We start from the raw sequence: 23,019 nt of genomic DNA, 5'->3' as shown, positions 1-23,019 counted from the left end.
ACCTTGAGAATTGGTCTGAATTTAACAAGAAGAAATTCAATAAAGTGCTTCCGTTAAGAAGGAAAAATCAAATGCCCAATTACAAAATGGGGGAATAGGCTAGGCAGTACTACTGTTGAAAAGGATCTGGGGTTGTTAGTGGAGCACAAATTGAATGAGTCAAAAACATGTTGCAGTTGCAAAAAAGGCTAATATTCTTAATATCATGATGATATAATATCATATCAGTGTCATATTTAAGACACAGAAGATAATTGTTCTGCTAAGGAGTACTGTGTCCAGTTCTGGGAATCACACTTTAGGAAAGATGTGAACAAAAGGACAGTGGACAGAGTCCAGAGGAGAGCAACACACATGATAAATGGTTTAGAAAACTTGACAGATGAGGAAAGGTTAAAAAACCCCAAGGTATTATAGGAGAATGTAAGGGCAAGAGAACAGTCCTGTGGATAAGGAAATAGCAGATCTAACTGATTTTATGGTGGCACCTGGTAGCAGCTCTATAATTATGATTATATGATCTTAAAATGGGGTATAAATTCCTGTTGTTCTCTAAAAGTACATGGCTAATCAGTGAAGTTTCATACAGCTTTTTCTGTCCCATGAAGTTTAGTTTGGTTTTGCTTAATATGTTTTTAATAGAAAGGGTTTGAATTTGAGTTGTGGCTGAAACATTTATTTAGCAGGCCTACTTTTTCAGTGTTGACTAATACTCTTAAAATCATTTTTTGTTTACACAAAACTTTGTAGACGTGGATTCTGAGGAGAAATGATGCAATGATCTGTTTGCTAAATATAATTAGTTTAGGGTAATTTTTAGTTTTCTCACGTTATAGCTGAAAGTGTTGTGCACACAGACCTGACTGATGGAGGATTGGCACAAACTAACCTGGATTCAGTAGGGTCCATGGACACATAGGAGGCTTAGGTTTTCATTTCCTTACTTTTTTGTGTTTGTGTCAGGTGTGTGTGTGTGTGTGTGAGATAGAGAGAGAGTGAGTGTGAAGTAAAACTGCCTTACAACAAGGTTTTCTTGTGTATTGATTACACTATATATTAGGGTCATGCTGTGTGTAAATTCATGCATTTTCAATTAGGCATCCTCTAAACAGTTTGTTATTACAGCTTCATCGTTACTAAATACAGACCCACTATTTCAGTCTACTCCTCGTAGAATCAAATCCTACAAGGTGCTGAGTCCTTCTGAGAAGTGATGCACGCTCTCCACTGCCACTGAAAACGATAGGTCTGATTCTCTTCTCACTCAGATTGGTATAAATCAGGAGGAACTTTATGGAAGTCAGTGGAGTTACACCAATGCCAAATGAGTGACAGAGGAGAAGCAAGCCCAGTGGGAGTGGAGGGCACCTAGCATCTTGCAGGATCAGGTCCTTGCTGAATTGACACTGCCGGTTTCAATAAATTGTGAGGCAATTTGGGGATATGCATGGACATCCACTATAATCTAAGGAGAGACCACACATGTTCACTTCATTTGTGATGAGTAAACCTTATTTGGACCCAGACCAGGGTGTTAAAATGTTAATGCATTAGAACACTGTGCCATCTAGCCTTCCCTCTTAGCCAGTGAGAAGATGCAAGTAAGTGATCAATTTAGTTCTGGCACATGTCCATGTAAAACGTAGACTTACTTAACCAAAGTGTGTCAGTGGTACAGTAAAGTCTGCATATTTCCCTCTTGTTGAAAGCTAAGACCAAGGCAGCTGCCTCTAGGCTTGTGAGAACGGGTGAGATCCAACGTGTGCATAATAGTTTCCTATGTCTGTATAATATGGTAGCAGTTGGTTAGAAACCAGAGATACTGATGAGAGAAGAGTCTTTGGAATTGGAAGATCTTGGATGGGCTGTCTTCTCAACTTTGGTTTCTAGCTCTGATTCTAATTGGAAGCAATTAATATTTTTGTAAATTATGTAAATGTTCTAACAAAAATATATATCCATAATATTAAATAATAGATGTAGGTAACAATAAATACATAGACAGAAGTATACAGATTATTGACATTCTGAGTAAAATCCTGAGTAAACTCCTCTATTAAACTAATGGGAGTTCAGTTGTAATGGTATTTAATTGGAATGGAAAAGGGGCTTCATATCCCTTTTTAAATGTTTTTGACGTAGTATTTCTCTGGTTATCTATCTATCTATTGTCTATCTATCTACCCGTCTCTGCTGTTTTGGTACTGAAAGGGTATGTTTTGTGAATGATATAATTTTTAATAATCTGGCTGTTGCTCTCATCTCTTAATCATTATGTCCTGTCTTACAGGTATCATGATACCTTTTAAAACTTATACTTAGCGTGTTTTGCTCTAGATCTACTGGCAGTGTGATATTTTATGTTTTTGTTATAGATAACTATGTGACCCAGTGGGTGCTCCCCTGTAATCTAGCTCATGAGAAGTCTAGGGGCTGCAAGGAATCTTTTTTCTCTTACTGTGTGTATGTGTCCAGGGAGCTGATGGGTCATCAAAACATCTAATTGAGTACAGTAGCTGTTTCATTGCTGTTTTGATTGTATTATTGTTACAGATATTTACAGGGTGGCCATCAGTGTAGTATCAGGGCACACATTATACAAGGTACATAGAGGAAGAGTACACAAATAATTTTCCCTTCCCTTGCACTTCTGTGAAGGGTCCATCTCCCCCAAAGCACCAGGACTGAGGAGTCTAGCTTGGCTGGTGGTATGAAATGTCTATTGGGGTTGTGCATGGATAAGGCTATGTACCTGCTCCCTCTGCACTAGCCAACAGAGCTACATGGACACGGTGATGTGTGCACGCCTCCCTAGTAACAGAATATAGCATGATCCTGCAGCAATCACAGTGTAATAGGGAACAATGTGCAGCCCAGAGCCTGCAAAATTGGGTAATGCCTTAAAGTGACAACCTTGCCCTGTGTGCTGACATCTGATCCCTGCAGGCACAAGGTGCGGGGAAGACTTGTCCTGGCAGAGCAGAGATCCCCCGGCGCTCCCAGCTGGTGAAAGAATGGAGCTGTGAGAGCAGGGCTGCTGAGGACTGCCTGCACTGCCACAGGGTTACTGACACCCAATCTCTGCAGGCCCATGGTGCAGGGGGGAGGTTGCACTCCCTTTGATTGTCACAGAGGGATTATTTTTTTAGTCCATTTCAGTCAGCTGAAATTGACGTTTCCTGATATCTATCAATTTAAATTGAATCCTGCCAAAACTAGCCCTGATCACAGACCAGCAGATTAGATGTGCTGACCCAATAACTTCACAAAATCCTGAGCCTTCACAGAAGCCTAACAAACGAATGTTGCTGAACCATAAGCACGGGGCCCTATGCGCGTAACATCAAACTGGCAAAGTAAAGGTACTTGGCTAGTAATTTTACAAAGGCTTTGAGCTTATCAGTCAACGGGTAAGCTAATAACTTCATAGAGGATTTTAGCTTGCCCACCAAAATAGATTTGCTGAGTGGAAATTTAAAATAACCTTGAATTTACAGTAGTTATAATGTCATTTTATAACAATTGGAGACCAAGGCACATATCTTGGAGTTTTTGGATGAATAAACTGAAGCATAAAACTTTACTGAGACTGCAACAAGACCAAAAGAGTCTAAAACATGAGATGAATATCTTCCTTCACATCCATGTCTGTAAGTGTCACTGAAGTCCATGGGAGACATACAAATGTATTTGAATTGAGAATTCAGTCTATTAGCCATGATTAAATTGAAACATTAAAAAGGTGTTTTAAAACACATGAGCTGGAAAGGAAAATTACATACTAATATACTTCAGGTGGCTGCATATAGGTTGATCTCGAATTAGAAGTTGAATGTAACAAAGAATTAAAAGCACTGCCATGGATTTTGAGCCGGATGTGATAGGTCAGTCTAAAATCCAGATGTCAGTCTGATCTAGAACAATCTGGAGAGAAGAGGGGGAAATGTGAATGAATTTGCTGGTTCCATATGTTTTCTAGCTTTCTGTAGGTGACATATGTTTTTGCTCAGATGCAGATTGTGCCTATATTCTGAACAGCAAAATCATATGTTGCGGTTGTGCAGCAAAGCTTGCTTCGCTTCTTTCTTGTATGGAAGTTTTTGTTTTCTGGGAGAGATACTAACAGCAACTTCTTTGTAGGTGTTCAGCTTTTAATGGAAATGCTCTTTGAGAGATCATCTTCTGGGAATTCAGCAGAAGTCACTGCTTGTGAGCGAGTTCAGCAGAAATCTGCCGTTACTCTGGCACGGCTCAGCCGAGATCCTGAAGTGGCACATGCAGCCATAAAACTCAGCTGTAAGAATTTAATGCTAACCTAGTGGCAGACAGTAAAATATGGAGAGAATGAATTCTAGCTGAGACTAGGGCAGCAGAGGCTTTTGCTGGTTTAGCAAGGAGAGAGGCTCTCTGATATCACTTGTTAATGGTTGCGCTCTACAGACCACGAGGTTTCCTGCACAGTCTGTCCTGACAGTGGATGTGGAGAATGTGCTAAATGAATCTATGGCTAATTTTTCAGTGGAAACTGAGGTGCAGCTTCCTCCTACACATAGCTAGAGATGGAGGGGATGGGGATACAGAGCTTTTACAGTGACTAGCTGTTGCTGTGACACTTGAAGATGCAGAATCTACTCTCTCCTCAACTTAAAACCTCATACATGTGTGACTAGTAGGATCCTCCAGCAAAGAGAGACAGTAGGTACCAGATTTTTCAAATTTAAAAATTGAGGAAAAAACATGTCTGTTTTGGGGAGTTGGGGGATGATGGATAGGAAGGATTTTTTTTTTTAGGTCAGCTCTATTCATTGTAAAAGAGCAGTAGAGGGTAAAAACAATGTATTGTTTATGCTTTGCCGTTATCTAACTGGCAATTTTAAATTGCACAGCTCGTGCTAATGCATGTGTGCAGAGTTCCTTCTATACCTCTTGCATAGCAGTTGTATTCATTCATAATTGTATTAAATGAGACAGATAAAACAAAAGAATCCACCAGGCTGATTTTGGTGTCAAAATGGCAAGTTTTAGATAGCAACAAACCTTGTTTATCTTCATTCTTTTTTACTATTTTAGGTATTCCTCGCCTTATAGAACTCTGCAGATCACCCACTGAAAGAAATAACAGTGATTCTGTTCTAGTGGCTTGTCTGGTAGGTGCACTTAAGCCATCCTTTATCTCTCCTGAAAAATGCAGAAATCCTATTAGTTTCAGTGGGATTTCAGTGTGTGTAAGTAACACAAGTTTGTTGTAAATTACATGTCAGACTCATCCCTTCCTATCTTGGGCCCAGTGCTGAGTACCTTAATTCCCATTAAAATCAAGATTGGCACATAGTGATGGGGTGTACCAGTCCCTTCAAGGCCCTCTGCTCGAGGCCCTGCACTCCTACACACCCTGCCCAGGAAAGGAAAAATGAAGGTGGGTCCTCTAGGGCTGTCTGAAAGGCTGCACTGAAGAAGTCAGAGCCTAACAGGCTCAAATAAAAGGAATCGTAGGGCTTGCACAGGTCAGTTCCTGGCTGGGACCAGAAGGGTGAGGAAGGGCTGTGCTCTGGCCAGAGGAGCTCGATGGACAGACTTACTGTCCCTGGGAATGAGAAGACCTGGAAGATTTGACTAGTGGGTTTGTGTCCTCTTCATCCTCAGTGACGTTACAGTCGTGACCTATTTAATTTCACACTGGGAGTTGGTTGATTCTCATTGTATTTTAAAACTCATCCAATGGCTTCTAACCTCCTCCAGTTTCCTAGATCACTCACAGTCAAACATTGGAATAGGACATGGTGCAAAGACAATCCTTTCTCCTGGCTCTGACTTCCTTTGGATAGAGTTCAAACCTCCATCATAAGTGGAGCTGGTAGCAAAGCCTATAGTTAAGGTTGCCTGACACTTTCCGTCATAAGACCTCTTTTCAGGTGCTTATAACTTAGGCAAAGCTTAACCATTTGAGAGGAGCCTGAAGGGGTGGAAAATTTGTACTGATTGGGCAAAGAGACTGGAACTAGGATGAGGATTCCCAGGGGGTTGAGAGACAGGACTGGCACGGGGGCAGGCTGGAGAGGATGTGGACACACTGGGTCAGGCTTGTGAGGAACAGAAGCAGAAGACTCTGTACGAACTAGAGTACATTTCTTTCCATCACCAGGAATCGAACCCAAGATTCCTGAGTCTGAACCTTCCTCTGCTGTTGACAGATATCCATGAAATCCACAAAGTGTGTCTCGTCCCCCACTAGTGGCTTGTATAAGTAAAGGATGACAACTTGCTACTGCTATCAGTTACTTTATTAGCCAAGTGCCAGAAGTCTGGGCAGTGGATCTAAAGGATTGAACTCTGCTAATGATGCCTCTAGGGGCCGGTATGATTCCACATGATGGAATTTCTGTATTTTCAGTTTGCTTTTTTAAAAACCCAGAAAATCACTCACAAAAAGTATGTTTAAAGAACATTTAAGGTTGCAAAGTCAAGTACTTAAAAGTTAGGAAATGCCAAAATTTAAAGTTGCATGTACAATCTTGAACAGCGCCCTTGTGTGTAGGCATTATGATATGGTTTTTAATTACATGATCATATACTATTTTTTTCTACAAGACCCCTTTTGAGTGCTTACTTGGCAACTTTAACTTTTCTTTAATATAGTTTTTGTGTGTAATAGATATTACTGGACCTCCTCACTGCCATTGATTCTGTAAGGTGCTGCTTACAGGACCTGTCAGGAGAAGGAAATGCCAGCACTATATTAGCTTCATTCATTCCTCTAAGGTATATCAGAATGAATCCTGACAGAGTATTTACATATTGAATGGACAGGGTTCAATACCGTCAGCTCTCTTCTTTGGTAAATATGAAGCCAGAATGTGTACTGTCAAAGTGCAGAATAAGACTCTTGCGCATGGGGGCAGGGCACCTTCAGTGAGATAAACATGACTATGGAATGCCTTAGAGGTCAAGAGCAGACTGAGTTCCAACTAGGCCATGTTCACATCTAAATGCAAGGGCTGGTTCTTCAATAAGGCTTTGTCACACTTCCTGGGGTACCCAGGGTTGTGAGGCACCTTTCTATCACCTGACTGTAGTGTGAGGAAGCCTTGTCTATGCCTGCTGGGGGTCAGCTCCCCAGTTCCACTGGCCACTCTGTCTGTTGGTGATAGACACACTCCAACCCCTGAGCCTGCTGAGTGTCTCTCTGGAGTGCCCTGCCCCTGGTCCACTGGATACTCACAGTAGTCACAGATTGCCTCAGTTTGCCAGTCCACTTAACACACATAATTTAGATATGGTTATAGTGAAAACAAGTAGAAGTTATTAACTAAGGATAGAGATTCAAGTGACAGCAAGTAGAAGTATTGGAAACAAATAGTTACATATAAAACAAAACCATAACATGCATTCTAAAACCTAGACTTAATTAAGTAGGTACTCTTTTCTCATGTAGAGAAATCTCGCCCAAAGTCCTTTGTGTCTTACATCCAAATTGGCTGTGATCCTCCATTCATAAGACAAACATGCTGTTAGCTTACTCCTGAGTCAAGGATCCAGGGTGTACTTCTGAGCACCCCGATATATCACAGTAATCCATTGTATTTACTCGTAAAGAGGATCTCCTCATGCTATTTATTTCATCCTGTAAGTTTCCTCTCTTGAAGATTTCACAATCTCTTGATGAGCATTTGGCTTGCTATGCAAACAGGCATCCAGCGTGAGACGTACAATCAGAGGTGAAAGTAAGCTGGTATGGGCCAGTACGGCATACCGGTAAGAAAGTGGCCACTGGTACGGGCCAGTACACAGCCAACATTGAGCAATGTACCGGCAGGGCCACTGATATGCGGGGCGGGGGGAGACAAAAGGGGCAGCTGCCCCGGGGCCAAGCAATTTAAAAGGGCCTAGGGCTCCTGGCAGCGGGAGTGTCTGTTGCCTCCTGCTTGAAAGGAACCTGTCTGAGACATGTCAACTCCTGGTTACCAGCCTTAAGAACATAATATTCAGTACAGTCTCACAACTCCTTAAATATCTATACATATATTTCATAAAATGATTGATGCCCAGTGGGCTACTGGCTGTCAATAGGGAGGGGAAACAAAGGTACAGAAAGTGAAATGACTTGCCAAAGGTGTCGCAACAGGTCATGCATTAAGGTCATGCATTCAGTCAATGCATTCAAAAGAACAGCTTCATAATCAAATTGAGAGGGAGATTTAACTGGATGAGTGGACAATTCAGTCTAGTACATAGGTCCTATGCTGGCTCTGTGCACAGGGGTCAGTTTCAAGTATTGACCATTATAGTGCTCACCAATATGTTATGGACTCAAAGTGAAGAATTTACTAATCCTTAATTGTACTGTCATTGTTTCTGACAGGCAGCATTACGAAGACTAGCAGTTATGAGTCCTGATGGCCTTGAGGATTCAGATTTCCAGCAGTTGGTAAAGCCTAGACTTGTGGATTCCTTTTTGCTGTGCACAAATATGGAAGAGAGCTTTGTATAAATGACTAAGTGTAGCCTCCAAAGCAATGGAAATAACACATGCAGAATGATGTAGTTCTAACAATATTATTTTTATGATTAATTTATTTTAAAACTAAGGTCTGGTATGTAGAGAAAAAGAAACAGAAAAAGCAATCTTGTATCAGTGGTTTGAGCAAGTAATCAACTCCCCCCCCCCCCCGTTTTTCTGCAATACTTATGGACATGTCAACAAATCAGAAAATTATGATTATAACTATTGTCATGTTAGATTTGGGGCCAGATTTTTTTCTTGATTACACTGGTGTGATGAGATTGCAGCATGATAACTAGGGAGAATTTCATCCCTTGATTTTAAATGTTATGACATTTTATCACTATTTCTTTGTAATTACAGTACTATTAAGTTGTCCAAAAGATTTATTAGCTTAATGCACTCATTTCACAAAAATTGATTCTTAAAAATGCAAAAATAAACTTGAATACAATAGAAACAGTACCATCTGGGCACAAAATTCCCAAGTCTCCATTGAGGTATGCTGATTTGCTGATATGTTGAAGATCTAGTCCTACTTTTTTTTTTTTATAAACAGAACTGTGGAAATATCTGCACAGGATTAGATACTGAAGGTATGTAAGAAATCAAATAGCCACATTTTCAAGACTGAATTCTGAGATTTTTTGAGAGTTGATTTAGGCTGTTTAAAAAATGTGGTCCTTTACAGAATATATAGTTACAGGTCATTTTTTCCCTATTTTAATTACGTGAAATTAAAAAATCCTGGAAAATGATAGTTTGTAAAAATATGTACAGAAATATACCTGATTCTGTACAAAATGTTTAGATATCCACAAATAACTTAGCATGTCACACAAATCCGTTTTCCTTGCATTCCATAGTTGTACGTGAATTCCCGTAGTGCATAAGCCCCAACATATTTTTAGTGATTCAAGCCAATACTTGTTTGAAAGTATGTGTGCATATTTTTTAAAAAAACAAGTAAACAGATTATAACTCTGACTGAACCTTGAGTTATTCTGTTTTCCTAGCTTGTCATTTTTCTTTAAAATGTAGGGTGGAATTTTAAAATTCTCTCAAAGTTGGCAGAAGAAAATTCCATTTGTAGATGTTTACATAGAGGGTAGAATTGACTGAAAAATGGGAATTTTTTCATCAAAAATGTTTGAACTTCGAAATTTTTCAGCCAGGATGTCATGGGAGTCTTTTTGCTTCTACATCTCTATAGTAACTCAGGAAGATTTGTGTTTTTGACGTTTTGTGGTTGTTTGTGAATACTGCTCTGAATAATTTGTGGTAGGCAACTATCTGGTGCTAGGACCTCTGCAAAAAAAAAAAAAAAAAAAGGAAAGAGAAACCCTACTTCCTGAATTTACCTCATAGAAGTGTTCTGAGGCTTAATCCATTAATATTTGTTTAGTGTTTTGAGATTTGAATGAACGGCACTGTGCAAGTGCTAAATTGTCATCATCGTCCCAGTTTTGATGAAAGGTGCTTCCACCTTTCATCCTATGTATGACAAAGTCCAGCTCGTTTCCAGATGTGTAGCAGCGCAGAAGAAGTTTATTTGCTGACATCTTCATGGTGATGTCTTAGGTCAACCATGTATTTATCCTGGATGAAGGTTAACATGTTTTTTATAAATATTAGCATGCGTACAGTGACCGCTGCTTTAAGCAACCACTCAAAGTTCAGACAAAAATCAGATGCTTTACAGAGATGCTTTTCTTATATGAGTGGAGATTACTTCTGCTTAGTATACCATGACTTTTTTGAGGCGGTCCTTTAAGACGTGACCGTGCACTGTAAGGATTGGTCTGTTGTAAAGGCTTCATTGTATTATACCAGTGACTTTGGCACTTTCCTCACTAAAAGTAAATACATATTTGAACTGACACATTAAATGGTGAAATCATCATTCCTGGTGTAAACCATTTAACTTGATAGCAACACATAGGATATTAGAGTTTACTACAGGGATCCTATTAAGATGTTATTTATCTTTATAATCCAAAATTGCATATAAAGGGCCAAATTCTGCTCTATCCCATTGTTGTAAATCTCTCTTCTTTGGCTCTAGTTAATGTCAGTTATTCTGTATTTGCATTCGTGTAGTTAAGAGTAAAATTTGTCCCATAAAGTGTTCAAGTCAACAGCTGCATTCAAAATGGATAGGTACAAACTGCATGCCATTGTTCTGCTGAAAAACGTGTCACATCCAAGAGGGGACAGAATTCACTGGTACATGTTATGCCTGTGTAAGGCCACAGGGATGTTTATATAAGCACCAAAAATAGCTATCAATAAAAATTAAAGAAGTTCATTTCTCATGTGCACGGACACCACTTTGCGCTACTTTGTCAGTCTAACATGGGTACACGTGGAATTTACATTGCCAGAATCACATGAAGTAGAACTGTGTGAATAACTGATTTTTTGGTCATCTCTGTGGCTGTTCTGAAAATTTAAAAAAAAATTGGTTTCAGGTTGACTGAAACAAACATTTTCCAAAATTTTTGGTGAATTGAGGAGTTAAAAAAATAAAATTTTGTTTCAGATTGAACAAAAGGTTTTTTACCTAAAAGAAAATATTTGTTTTTAATTTGAGCTTTCTGAAATTTTTTTTCATGAAATTGAATTAAATTTCAAGCAAATTTGTTTTGAATCGAAAAACTGAAACATTTAATTTCAAAGTGTCAAAATGAAAAAAAATTGATTTTTTCTCCCAGATTTTTTGTGTGTGACTGGAATAAGTTGGTGAATTCAAGACAAATTTGTCTACACTGCAATTTTATAGCCCCACAAGTCTGAGCTCTGCAAGCCCAAGTCGGCTGATATGGGCCAGCTGCAGGTATTTTATTGCAATGTAGGCATGCTCCCAGTATCGCACAGGCAGAAGAGTGTTTTGGACTACATCCAACTCTTTGGGAGTGCAACTAGTCAGTAAAAGCTGGTAGAAGGAATAAAGACGCTTCAGCGCTGACCTGGGTAGAGGAGAAATAATATTATAGGTGCAGTGGCGAGCCAGGACCCATTTATAGTCGGGCATCGTACAAAGGGAGAAAATTCATGGAAAAGCACAGCCAAACGACCCTTTATATCCGCCACATATTGGATCACAAGTGTCCTATTGAGTCACAGTACAAACGTAGTCAACAGCCCTCAAGATCTTGAACAGCAGAAAACCGGGCTGGGTGGGAAGAGGTGGGGAGGGCGGGGCCTGGGGTGGTGTGGGGTTTTGAGCACACCCTGGTGGCCCAGAGGAAACTGGCGCCTCTGGTTTTTATTAAATTGTGTTCCTTTTTTTTTTGGAAACCAAACTCCCAAACATTTGAAGACAAAACAACATGAAAATTGTCATTTTGAATTGGCATTTAGACATAAAATGTGTTTTTTTGTTTTGTATTTTTAGCCAAAAAGAAACAAAATGGCATTTTAATTCTAAATGAAAATTTGTTTAATTTACGAACATTGATTCTAAAAAAATCCCTTTTGTTTTGCCTTTCCATGGGAAAAATCAATGTTTTAAATTGTAGCCGTGTTGGTCTTCTCTCTCTTACCAACAGAAGTTGGTCCAGTAAAAGTTCTCATCCATCTTGTTTCTTAAATAAGAATTTACAGTTTCCAATGAAAAATTTCAGTTTTAATGAAACCATATTTCTTAACAGGAAAATTTTGTGCATCAAAATTGTTACCAGCTCTAAAATATATGTATTAAACCTCATTGAAGTCAAGGAGCTGCAGCGGAGAACATAGGGCAGAATTTAGCTCAGTTACTTTGGAATCTGAAAGCTATGCTTCCTAAAAAAAATTCTCCCTTCATTTGCATTTCTCAGAACTGTTTTTTTGAATTGTATGTTTTTGAAATGTTGGACAAATGGGCAGTGAACTGCAAGCTCCTTTGTAAGTTGTTTAACAGACCTTATGACTTCGGACTATGAACTGAATATTTGTATTGAAAATAATATTTAGTTCAAGTATTTACAGATATTTTGGCTCAGACATTTATTCACAGAATAAAAATTTATACTTCAATGTATTGTGTGTCTATTACATTAAACATTATTTACAGTGAAGGTTACTGGTCTGGTATTATTTGTTTTAAGGAATGACTTTAGGTACAAAGAACAAGACCTATGTTTATAAATCCCCCTACTGACCTATTCTGGGTTTTGTACAGCTAGCAGCTGATTCTAACTCCTCTCCACAACAGTAGAAAGCATAAAAAGACTGTGTATTATAAGGGAAAAATTAGACCACTGGTGATGCATTGGGTTTTTTAATCAGAAACTGTGTCAATGATAAAATGTCTCCAAAAACTTAGAAAAGTGAAAGGAATGGATAAGCTAAGGCAGATGCTCAATAAGAGCATGTTCAATGGTCAGAAACCAGCATACCAAAAGCCTAGTCACCCACTCCCTAATGGCTCAATTTGTGACATATTGAAAAGACAGACATTCTTCAGGACTTGGTTCAAAGAGGAACTCCATTGCCAGCTTGAAATCTTAGGGCGGCTCTATATGGTGTCTGGCTTTGAATTTCTTAGCAAATCTTCACTAACCAAGATGTAATGGATCAGCATGTTGCATGGAAATCCTTTTGAAGTCAAGTTATGAGACCAAGACATCTATAGAAGAGGACTTGTATGACAGGACATAACAGGCCTTCATAGTTCCCTGCTGGAGTCTTCCTACACCCTGCCCTAGGAAAAGTGCAGGGAAGGTGGGTCCTCCAGGCCTGTCTAGAAAGGCTGCACAGAAGCAGCCAATCAGAGCTCCACAGGCGAAGATAAAAGGAGTTGCAGGGCTTTAATAGGTCAGTCCCTACTGGTAATTTTAGTTTTATTTTTTTCGCTGAACTTTTCACTGGAAAATAAAAATTTCCCAACCCTCTATACTTTGGACAGATTGAAGTTTGTATTGGCAGCCATTGCTGAAAAATATTTTAACTATTGGAAAGCGTCTTCTCTTGAGAAAGATCCCAAAGTACTTTACAGACTATGGAGAGCTTCTCTGAAATGCAGCCTATCTTGGGGGTGAAGTAGCCAGTGCACATCAGTGTGTGTGTGTAGTGAGTGTTTCTTCAAGAAACATCTTTATTTTCTTTACTCTTTAGGGTTTCCATCTAATTAAAGACAGACTGAGGAGATGCTGGTAAAGGCATTCATCATCCCAAATAAAGGGAGAAAGAAGCTGAGCAGTTGGCTATAGTTGTGTATGTTGAGAACTGAAGGAATTCACTATCTGAGGTGCATGCACAATGTGTCATTATTAAGTAAATGATGATCAATATTTATAAAACCTGAAATACTTAAGGCAACCAATCAAACCCTACAGACAGGTTGTGTGAAAATTCAAATTTGTCTGTTTCACACTGTAAGCTCTCAAGAACAAGGGCTGTCTCTTGCTGTGTTTGTACAGTACCTAGCACACTGAGACCCTAATGTTTGTGACCTCTCAGGGCTCCTGTAGTAAAAGGAATGTTAATAATTATAACAGTTCCTGTGAAAATATCAGCATTTTCTTTCTCTTTGATATTACATTATATAGTTCCTGAAAATGTTCTTGCAACCTTTAGCATACCTTGTGTGCATGTATGGTGAATGCTGACTAATTTTACATGGTTTTATCTTAGACTACTGCCTATTTTGTTGTGGTATATTTTCAATAGCAGTATTCATGAAGTAAGAATAATTGAACTTAGTGTACTCCATAAATAAATTTCTTGTATTCTAGCTTATTAGAGAGCCTGTATTATTAGACAATACTTCTGTTGCTTCTTATCTTGTTCCTTTGCTTATTTCCCTCATATTTTCCTTTGACCCTCTTGCTGTGATGATTTTGTAACGGGCTTGTTAAATTGTATCATCTGGTGCCTTTTCTTTTTGCACATAAATACAAGAAAATATAACGGACTTTTTTCCTTTTCTGTAACAATTTTTTGTAGAAACCTATTAAATTCTGTACAGGTGATACAGCCTAAAGATTGCCCTTTATTAAATGGCTCCTGAAGCCCTACATAAGTCTATGCCCTACATAAGTCCCACTTAAGCTTTCAGAACAGAGTGGGACTAACCTGGTCCACAGGCTTATGCTGGGCCAGGACACAGGGATGAATTGTATCCATGATTACATTATAGCACCTTTAAGGAGACTTAGTGGAAGCTAGAAAATCAGGATTACTGGATAATACTCCATAAATGTCTTGTCTTTCTAACTGGTGTGGCTCTCTTTCACTTCATCATATCTAATTAGAAGAGAAACATTTGTCTCACCTTAGCTAACCAGACTTAGTTTGATACATAAATGTCCTTTTTCTTCCTTACCTGATTGTTCTTGCTGTTGTCAATCAGTAATTGTGAATGATCGGTGAAGTGTTCAATGGTCCATAAACTTATGGAACATTAGCTGTGTGTTACATATTAACTGTGAAGCCAGAACATTTTTTCAACTCTCTATGACTGCAGTACAAGAGACATGAAATGTTAATACACTATGAATTCTTGATGACTAAGGGAGGGGAGAGGATCACCAATGTAAAGGGAGTTAGAGTTCCTGCTGTGTGAATGAAAAGCCCCTTTACCAATTTTTGGTGACTCAGTATTTTACTGTATATTTGTCAAGCAGTGAATATGAAGAGTTCCCCATTCAATGATGATCTGTTTAGGTTGTAAACTCATAGGGGCAGGAATATTTGTTTGTTTGTTCTGTGTTTAGTCAAAGACCAAAGCCAACTGAGATCCTGGTCTATGACTAAGGGTATGTCTACACTACGAAATTGCATCAAATTTATAGAAGTCGGTTTTTTAGAAATCGGTTTTATATATTCGAGTGTGTGTGTCCCCACAGAAAATGCTTTAAGTGCATTAAGTGAATTAACTCGGCGGAGCGCTTCCACAGTACCGAGGGTAGAGTCGACTTCCGGAGTGTTGCACTGTGGGTAGCTATCCCACAGTTCCCGCAGTCTCCGCTGCCCATTGGAATTCTGGGTTGAGATCCCAGTGCCTGATGGGGCTAAAACATTGTCGCGGGTGGTTCTGGGTACATATTGTCAGGCCACCATTCCCTCCCTCCCTCCATGAAAACAAGGGCAGACAATCGTTTTGCGCCTTTTTTCCTGAGTTACCTGTGCAGACGCCATACCAAGGCAAGCATGGAGCCCACTCAGGTAACCGTCACCGTATGTCTCCTGGGTGCTGGCAGACGCGGTACTGCATTGCTACACAGTAGCAGCAACCCATTGCCTTGTGGCAGCAGACGGTGCAATAGGACTGGTAGCCGTCATCGTCATGTCCGAGGTGCTCCTGGCCACGTTGGCCAGGAGCGCCTGTGCAGACATGGGCTCAGGGACTAAATTTGGAGTGACTTGATCAAGTCATTCTCTTTAGTCCTGCAGTCAGTCCTATTGAACCGTCTTATGGTGAGCAGGCAGGCGATATGGATTGCTAGCAGTCAGATTGTACCATCTTCTGCCAGGCAAGCAAGAGATGAGGATGGCTAGCGTCATATTGTACCATCTTCTGCCGAGCAGCCTTGAGATGTGAATGGCATGCAGTCCTTCTGCACTGTCTGCTGCCAGCCAAAGATGTAAAAGATAGATGAAGTGGATCAAAACAAGAAATAGACCAGATTTGATTTGTACTCATTTGCTCCCCCCCCCCCATCTAGGGGACTCATTCCTCTAGGTCACACTGCAGTCACTCACAGAGAAGGTGCAGCAAGGTAAATCTAGCCATGTATCAATCAGAGGCCAGACTAACCTCCTTGTTCCAATAAGAACAATAACTTAGGTTCACCATTTCTTATTGGAACCCTCCGTGAAGTCCTGCCTGAAATACTCCTTGATGTAAAGCCACCCCCTTTGTTGATTTTAGCTCCCTGAAGCCAACCCTGTAAGCTGTGTCGTCAGTTGCCCCTCCCTCCATCAGAGCAACGGCAGACAATCGTTCCGCGCCTTTTTTCTGAGCGGACGCCATACCAAGGCAAGCATGGAGGCCGCTCAGCTCACTTTGGCAATTAGGAGCACATTAAACACCACACGCATTATCCAACAGTATATGCAGCACCAGAACCTGGCAGAGTGATACCGGGCGAGTAGGCGACGTCAGCGCGGTCGCGTGAGTGATCAGGACATACACAGATTTCTCTGAAAGCATGGGCCCTGCCAATGCATGCATCATGGTGCTAATGTGACAGGTTCATGCCGTGGAATGCCGATTCTGGGTTCGGGAAACAAGCACAGACTGGTGGGACCGCAGAGTATTGCAGGTCTGAGATTTCCAGTGGCTGCGAAACTTTTGCATGCGTAAGGGCACTTTCATGGAACTTTGTGACTTGCTTTCCCCTGTCCTGAAGCGCATGAATACCAAGATGAGAGCAGCCCTCACAGTTGAGAAGCGAGTGGCAATAGTCCTGTGGAAGCTTGCAATGCCAGACAGCTACCAGTCAGTTGGGAATCAATTTGGAGTAGGCAAATCTACTGTGGGGGCTGCTGTGATGCAAGTAGCCCACACAATCAAAGATCTGCTGATATCAAGGGTAGTGACCCTCGGAAATGTGCAGGTCATAGTGGATGGCTTTGCTGCAATGTGATTCCCTAACTGTGGTGGGGCCATAGACGGAACCCATATCCCTATCTTGGCACTGGAGCACCAAGCCGGCGAGTACATAAACCGCAAGGAGTACTTTTCGATAGTGCTGCAAGCTCTGGTGGATCACAAGGGACGTTTCACCAACATCAACGTGGGATGGCTGGGAAAGGTACATGACGCTCGCATCTTCAGGAACTCTGGTCTGTTTCAAAAGCTGCAGGAAGGGACTTTATTCCCAGATCAGAAAATAACCGTTGGGGATGTTGAAATGCCTATAGTTATCCTTGTGGACCCAGCCTTCCTCTTAATGCCATGGCTCATGAAGCCGTACACAGGCAGCCTGGACAGTAGTCAGGAGCTGTTCAACTACAGGCTAAGCAAGTGCAGAATGGTGGTAGAATGTGCATTTGGACGTTTAAAGGCGTGCTGGCGCAGTTTACTGACTTGGTTAGACCTCAGCAAAACCAATATTCCCACTGTTATTACCGCTTGCTGTGTGCTCCACAATATCTGTGAGAGTAAGGGGGAGACGTTTATGGCGGGGTGGGAGGTTGAGGCAAATCGCCTGGCTGCTGGTTACGCGCAGCCAGACACCAGGGCGGTTAGAAGAGCACAGGAGGGCGCGGTACGCATCAGAGAAGCTTTGAAAACCAGTTTCATGACTGGCCAGGCTACGGTGTGAAAGTTCTCTTTGTTTCTCCTTGATGAAACCCCCCACCCCTTGCTTCACTCTACTTCCCTGTAAGCTAACCACCCTCCCCTCCTCCCTTCGATCACCACTTGCAGAGGCAATAAAGTCATTGTTGCTTCACATTCATGCATTCTTTATTCATTCATCACACAAATAGGGGGATGACTACCAAGGTAGCCCAGGAGGGGAGGTGGAGGAGGGAAGGAAAATGCCACACAGCACTTTAAAAGTTTACAACTTTAAAATTTATTGAATGCCAGCCTTCTTTTTTTTGGGCAATCCTCTGTGGTGGAGTGGCTGGTGGCTGGTGGCCCACCCACCACGTTCTTGAGCATCTGGGTGTGGAGGCTATGGAACTTGGGGAGGAGGGCAGTTGGTTACACAGGGGCTGTAGAGGCAGTCTGTGCTCCAGCTGCCTTTGCTGCAGCTCAACCATACACTGGAGCATACTGGTTTGGTCCTCCAGCAGCCTCAGCATTGAATCCTGCCTCCTCTCATCACGCTGCTGCCACATTTGAGCTTCAGCCCTGTCTTCAGCCCGCCAACTCTCTTCCCGGTCATTTTGTGCTTTCCTGCACTCTGACATTATTTGCCTCCATGCATTCGTCTGTGCTCTGTCAGTGTGGGAGGACAGCATGAGCTCAGAGAACATTTCATCACGAGTGCCTTTTTTTTTCTTTCTAATCTTCACTAGCCTCTGGGAAGGAGAAGATCCTGTGATCATTGAAACACATGCAGCTGGTGGAGAAAAAAAAAGGACAGCGGTATTTAAAAAGACACATTTTATAAAACAGTGGCTACAGTCTTTCAGAGTAACCCTTGCTGTTAACATTACATACATAGCACATGTGCTTTCGTTACAAGGTCGCATTTTGCCTCCCCCCACCGCGTGGCTACCCACTCAACTCTCGCCCCTCCCCGTCGCTAACAGCGGGGAACATTTCTGTTCAGCCGCAGGCAAACAGCGCACCAGGAACGGGCTCCTCTGAGTGTCCCCTGAAGAAAAGCACCCTATTTCAACCAGGTGACCATGAATGATATCTCACTCTCCTGAGGATAACACAGAGAGATAAAGAATGGATGTTGTTTGAATGCCAGCAAACATACACTGCAATGCTTTGTTGTACAATGATTCCTGAGTACGTGTTACTGGCTGGAGTGGTAAAGTGTCCTACCATGGTGGACGGAATAAGGCTGCCCTCCCCAGAAACCTTTTGCAAAGGCTTTGGGAGTACATCCAGGAGAGCCGCGAATGCCAGGGCAAATTAATCCTTTCACATGCTTGCTTTTAAACCATGAATAGTATTTTAAAAGGTACACTCACCAGAGGTCCCTTCTCCGCCTGCCGGGTCCAGGAGGCAGCCTTGGGTGGGATCGGGGGGTACTGGCTCCAGGTCCAGGGTGAGAAACAGTTCCTGGCTGTCGGGAAAAGTGGTTTCTCCACTTGCTTGCTGTGAGCTATCTACAACCTCATCATCATCTTCTTCTTCGTCCCCAAAACCTGCTTCCATGTTGCCTCCATCACCATTGAAGGAGTCAAACAACATGGCTGGGGTAGTGGTGGCTGAACCCCCTAAAATGGCATGCAGCTCATCATAGAAGCGGCATATTTGGGGCTCTGACCCGGAGCGGCCGTTCGCCTCTCTGGTTTTCTGGTAGGCTTGCCTCAGCTCCTTAAGTTTCGCGTGGCACTGCTTTGGATCCCTGTTATGGCTTCTGTCCTTCATGCCCTGGGAGATTTTGACAAAGGTTTTGGCATTTCGAAAACTGGAACGGAGTTCTGATAGCACGGATTCCTCTCCCCATACAGTGATCAGATCCCGTACCTCCCGTTTGGTCCATGCTGGAGCTCTTTTGCGATTCTGGGACTCCATCATGGTCACCCCTGCCGATGAGCTCTGCATGGTCACCTGCAGCTTGCCATGCTGGCCAAACAGGAAATGAGATTCAAAAGTTCGCAGTTCTTTTCCTGTCTACCTGGCCAGTGCATCTGAGTTGAGAGTGCTGTCCAGAGCGGTCACAATGGAGGACTCTGGGATAGCTCCCGGAGGCCAATACCGTCGAATTGTGTCCACAGTACCCCAAATTCGACCCGGCAAGGCCGATTTAAGCACAAATCTACTTGTCGGGTGGAGTAAGGAAATCGATTTTAAGAGCCCTTTAAGTCGAAATAAAGGGCTTCATCGTGTGGACGGGTGCAGGTTTACATCGATTTAATGCTGCTAAATTCGACCTAAAGTCCTAGTGTAGACCAGGGCTAAGGCTCCTAGGCACTACAATACTATTACTACTACTAATTTATGATAATAGGGGAAGAGAGATGGAGACCCTCAGAATCCACCGAAGGTGGGAATGAGAGAAGAGTAATAGGCCCATGTAGTAGGTCCATGTCTAGTAGGATCCTAGAGCACGGAGTGTGGGCATCATCCTTGATGCTGAGGCCTGCAGAAGTCTGTCAGAGAAGAGTGATTGTTACTCAAATATTGTTACTAGAACTGGTACAAACAAAAATTACTTTTGCAAAATAAATTGAAATGTAAAAGTTGCTTTCCTTTCGAAGGGTTCTATAGTGATACGTCTTTTATTTTTTCTTGAAAAACCTTTTTGAGGATTTTGTCACTTAATTCCACTCCACTGCCCCTCAAAAGTACCAAACACATTACTGAAATTGTTATTCAATTTCTAAGTTTACCAAAACTGAGTTTTGATAAGATTTTTGGATCACTTTTTGGAAAAAACTTTGTTTTAAAGGCACAACATTTTTTCACAAATTGAAAAATTGTCACCATTGTTGAAATTTTTCAAGATAAAGTGGTTTTCAAAAAGATAATTTTTTTCAGAGAAACATTTTGTTTGGCATATTTCAACCAGTTCTACTTATTGCCATACAAAAGCCATTTTAATATAGCTGTAAATTATAATTTAAAATATTAAAATAAACTCAGATCATAACTCTTATTTAATAATGCTGAATATAAAACAGATAGGCTTAGGGATAATCAAGACAGAGAAGTTTATTTAGCAAAAGCAGCTTAACATTATTTGATCATTAGCTTGCTTTATAACATCTTGCAGCATACAAATGAATAACACTGACACTTCGCCTATTGGCATGAATGGATAAGTTATGTATTTTAACGATAGTTCTGAAGCTGCATTTTCAAATGTATTGTACTTATTTTTTATGGCTGAATTTCTAATATTTGCCTGGAACTAGAAAAGAGAAAATTGATAAAGGCAAATAAAACTTTTTGAAGTATAAAATATTTCTGCTAATAAATTCAGCTACAGCAATCAACTCATTTTAGGGCCTAGTGATTCTTCACTAGAGGAAGAAACAAATCCATGACAACTGTCCTCCTGGAGCCCCACTTTCAGAAACCCCTCTTCACTATTCTGTGAATCTCGGAAGCCCCAGTGATGAGGTCAGCAGAGATTAAAAGATTTTTCTCTCACTTCAGATTGTTGCCACACTGTAACTTGGCATTTTCTTATTAATTATGTTCCATGACGTTCCAAAAGAGTTATTTGTGCTTTAAATCCAGTATCCAGACTCCAAGGTGTCAATTATCAAGGCAAAGTTCTGTCATGCTTTTTGACTCATAATAAAGTTAACAGAAGTCCTGTCTTTTTAATTTAGAGCAGTCATGTTGTTGTGCTCTCTACAAACCAAAGGTCTGTTTTTATGCTGTGGCCAAGTGCCAGAGTACGTACGGAATGAAAGCAAGTGGTTAAGTCTCACCTAAAGAGATTTGTCTTGTTGAATATCCAATCAAGCATGCTTCACTTGGGATGATCTTTGACTCTTAATGTGTTTGCTTGGTGACTGTCTTCCTTCATATATCCCGTGGACTTTTTAAGTTTCTCCAAAAACTTCTTGAGAGCAGCCTTCTCCCTATCCACATCAGCACAGCGGAGAGCTGCAGCCCTCTGAATAATTTTGATTTTATCAGCACTCCTCTTCTCTTCCCCACGATTTGCAACTCTTGCCCACTGAAGAGCCATTGTGTCTTCAACCTTTTTTAGCGGCATCTTCTTTACCTTTAGCTTATTCATGCTGAACTCTTTTTTAAAATCCACAAAACAACAATCAAGCTAGCCACAAAATCAATACTTTTCCTCTTCTAGGTAAAGTGAGTTATTAACTTTCTTTGAGCGTTATTGCAGCTTCTTTCTTGGAAGGCTTAAGGTTAATAATTAACCAGTTTTCTCAGAGCAGGTTGTTCTCATTGTTCTCCTGTTGTGCCATCCTTTTAGCTGATTTAATAAACCACCTGATAGGTTTTTACTTGAACTGCTTTAATTTCAAGCCTAAATTTCTGAAAATAATTTGTAATTTGAAGAAATTGAAATTTGAAGGGCTTTTCTTTTTTTAAATTAAAAAGCACTAAAAGCAATTGCATTACGGTCATCTCCGTTTCACATTTTTATTTTAAGATTGTTCTTTTTTGTAATGAAGATAGTGTAGCTATTGTTCAACCTGCTGTTAACTGTGGCTGTTGTATTATGAATATCAGTGACAGTATTGTTATGAGCTGGGTTAAGCCTTGGTATGGGTTGAGTTGAAACCTCATTGAAACTGATGTGTGACTGCACCTTTCACTTAACATTGCTGTAAGAAACTGTTAAGGGGCTACTCCTAAAACAAGGCATAATGGAGTCTGCCCAGAAACTAGTACCACGTAGGTGGAGGGTTCAGCTGAGTATTGTTCTGGCCAGCATGGTAGGTACGCCTGCATGTGTGTGAAAAAGGCAATCTGGGGCTGCAGACAAGACGCACAGAGAGCAGAGAGAGAAAATGAAGCAGCAGGCTGTGAAGCACAGTGTGACCTTGGGAGAAGCCTAAAGAAAGATGCTGAGTCAGAGGTGCTGGCTGAAAGAAGCTTGGGCCTCAGGAGCTAAGAAATTGCTCCATTTGTTTTCCAGTGTTCACAGAAGCAGGACTTTGTATATTCCTTGTAAACAAACAAGATTGCACCAAACAAAAAATGCCAGGCACCACTCTCAATTTCTACTTCCAATCACAACATCTCTAGTGCCCCAAATTTTGAGTAGCTGCTCATGTTTAAAAAGGGGTAATAATATATTCTTCTGTAAGCCCTTTGCGATTTCAGAGAGAGATTAAACCACAATTTTTCTAAAAGCTAGATGGTGGTTTTAACCCCCTCCAATGAAACAACCAAACAAAAACCTTCCAAAAAAAATTTCTGGTTAGGAATGCAGCAGAAACTCTGGACACTGGTTAAAATTATT

The 23,019-nt window shown here is 41.0% G+C and overlaps 2 protein-coding genes across 2 annotated transcripts in view; one reads left to right on the top strand and one right to left on the bottom strand.

The window, feature by feature from the left end:
* The window catches only part of INSC (INSC spindle orientation adaptor protein), a 144,399-nt gene extending 132,718 nt beyond the window's left edge, over positions 1–11,681 (top strand). Inside the window, exons 10-12 of the mRNA XM_048853523.2 lie at positions 4,141–4,296; positions 5,071–5,147; positions 8,360–11,681. Coding sequence (XP_048709480.2) covers positions 4,141–4,296; positions 5,071–5,147; positions 8,360–8,488 — 362 coding nt within the window. The 3' untranslated portion in view covers positions 8,489–11,681. The remainder of the gene's footprint in view (positions 1–4,140; positions 4,297–5,070; positions 5,148–8,359) is intronic.
* A 6,207-nt stretch (positions 11,682–17,888) lies between these two features.
* LOC125638149 (uncharacterized) lies at positions 17,889–21,554 on the bottom strand. Its single transcript, XM_048853518.2, has 2 exons — positions 19,091–21,554; positions 17,889–18,504 (listed from the first exon to the last, which is right to left on the bottom strand). The coding sequence occupies exons 1-2, from the start codon at positions 19,668–19,670 to the stop codon at positions 17,990–17,992; spliced, it is 1,095 nt and encodes a 364-aa protein (XP_048709475.1). The 5' UTR covers positions 19,671–21,554; the 3' UTR covers positions 17,889–17,989.
* Positions 21,555–23,019: the final 1,465 nt, after the last annotated feature.

This window comes from Caretta caretta, chromosome 6, assembly GCF_965140235.1.
Source record: "Caretta caretta isolate rCarCar2 chromosome 6, rCarCar1.hap1, whole genome shotgun sequence".
NCBI lineage: Eukaryota > Metazoa > Chordata > Testudines > Cheloniidae > Caretta > Caretta caretta.
The sequence above is the reverse complement of the archived record's forward strand: the minus strand, read 5'-3'. Positions and strand labels throughout refer to the sequence as shown.

Bases quoted from the DNA above. Each gene is read 5' to 3' on its own strand.
- LOC125638149 (XM_048853518.2), bottom strand. From the start codon at position 19,670: ATGCAGAGCTCATCGGCAGGGGTGACCATGATGGAGTCCCAGAATCGC. The intron at 18,505-19,090 runs GTGAGTGTACCT...TTTCTCCACCAG, and splicing joins AGGCGGAGAAGGGACCTCTG to CTGCATGTGTTTCAATGATC.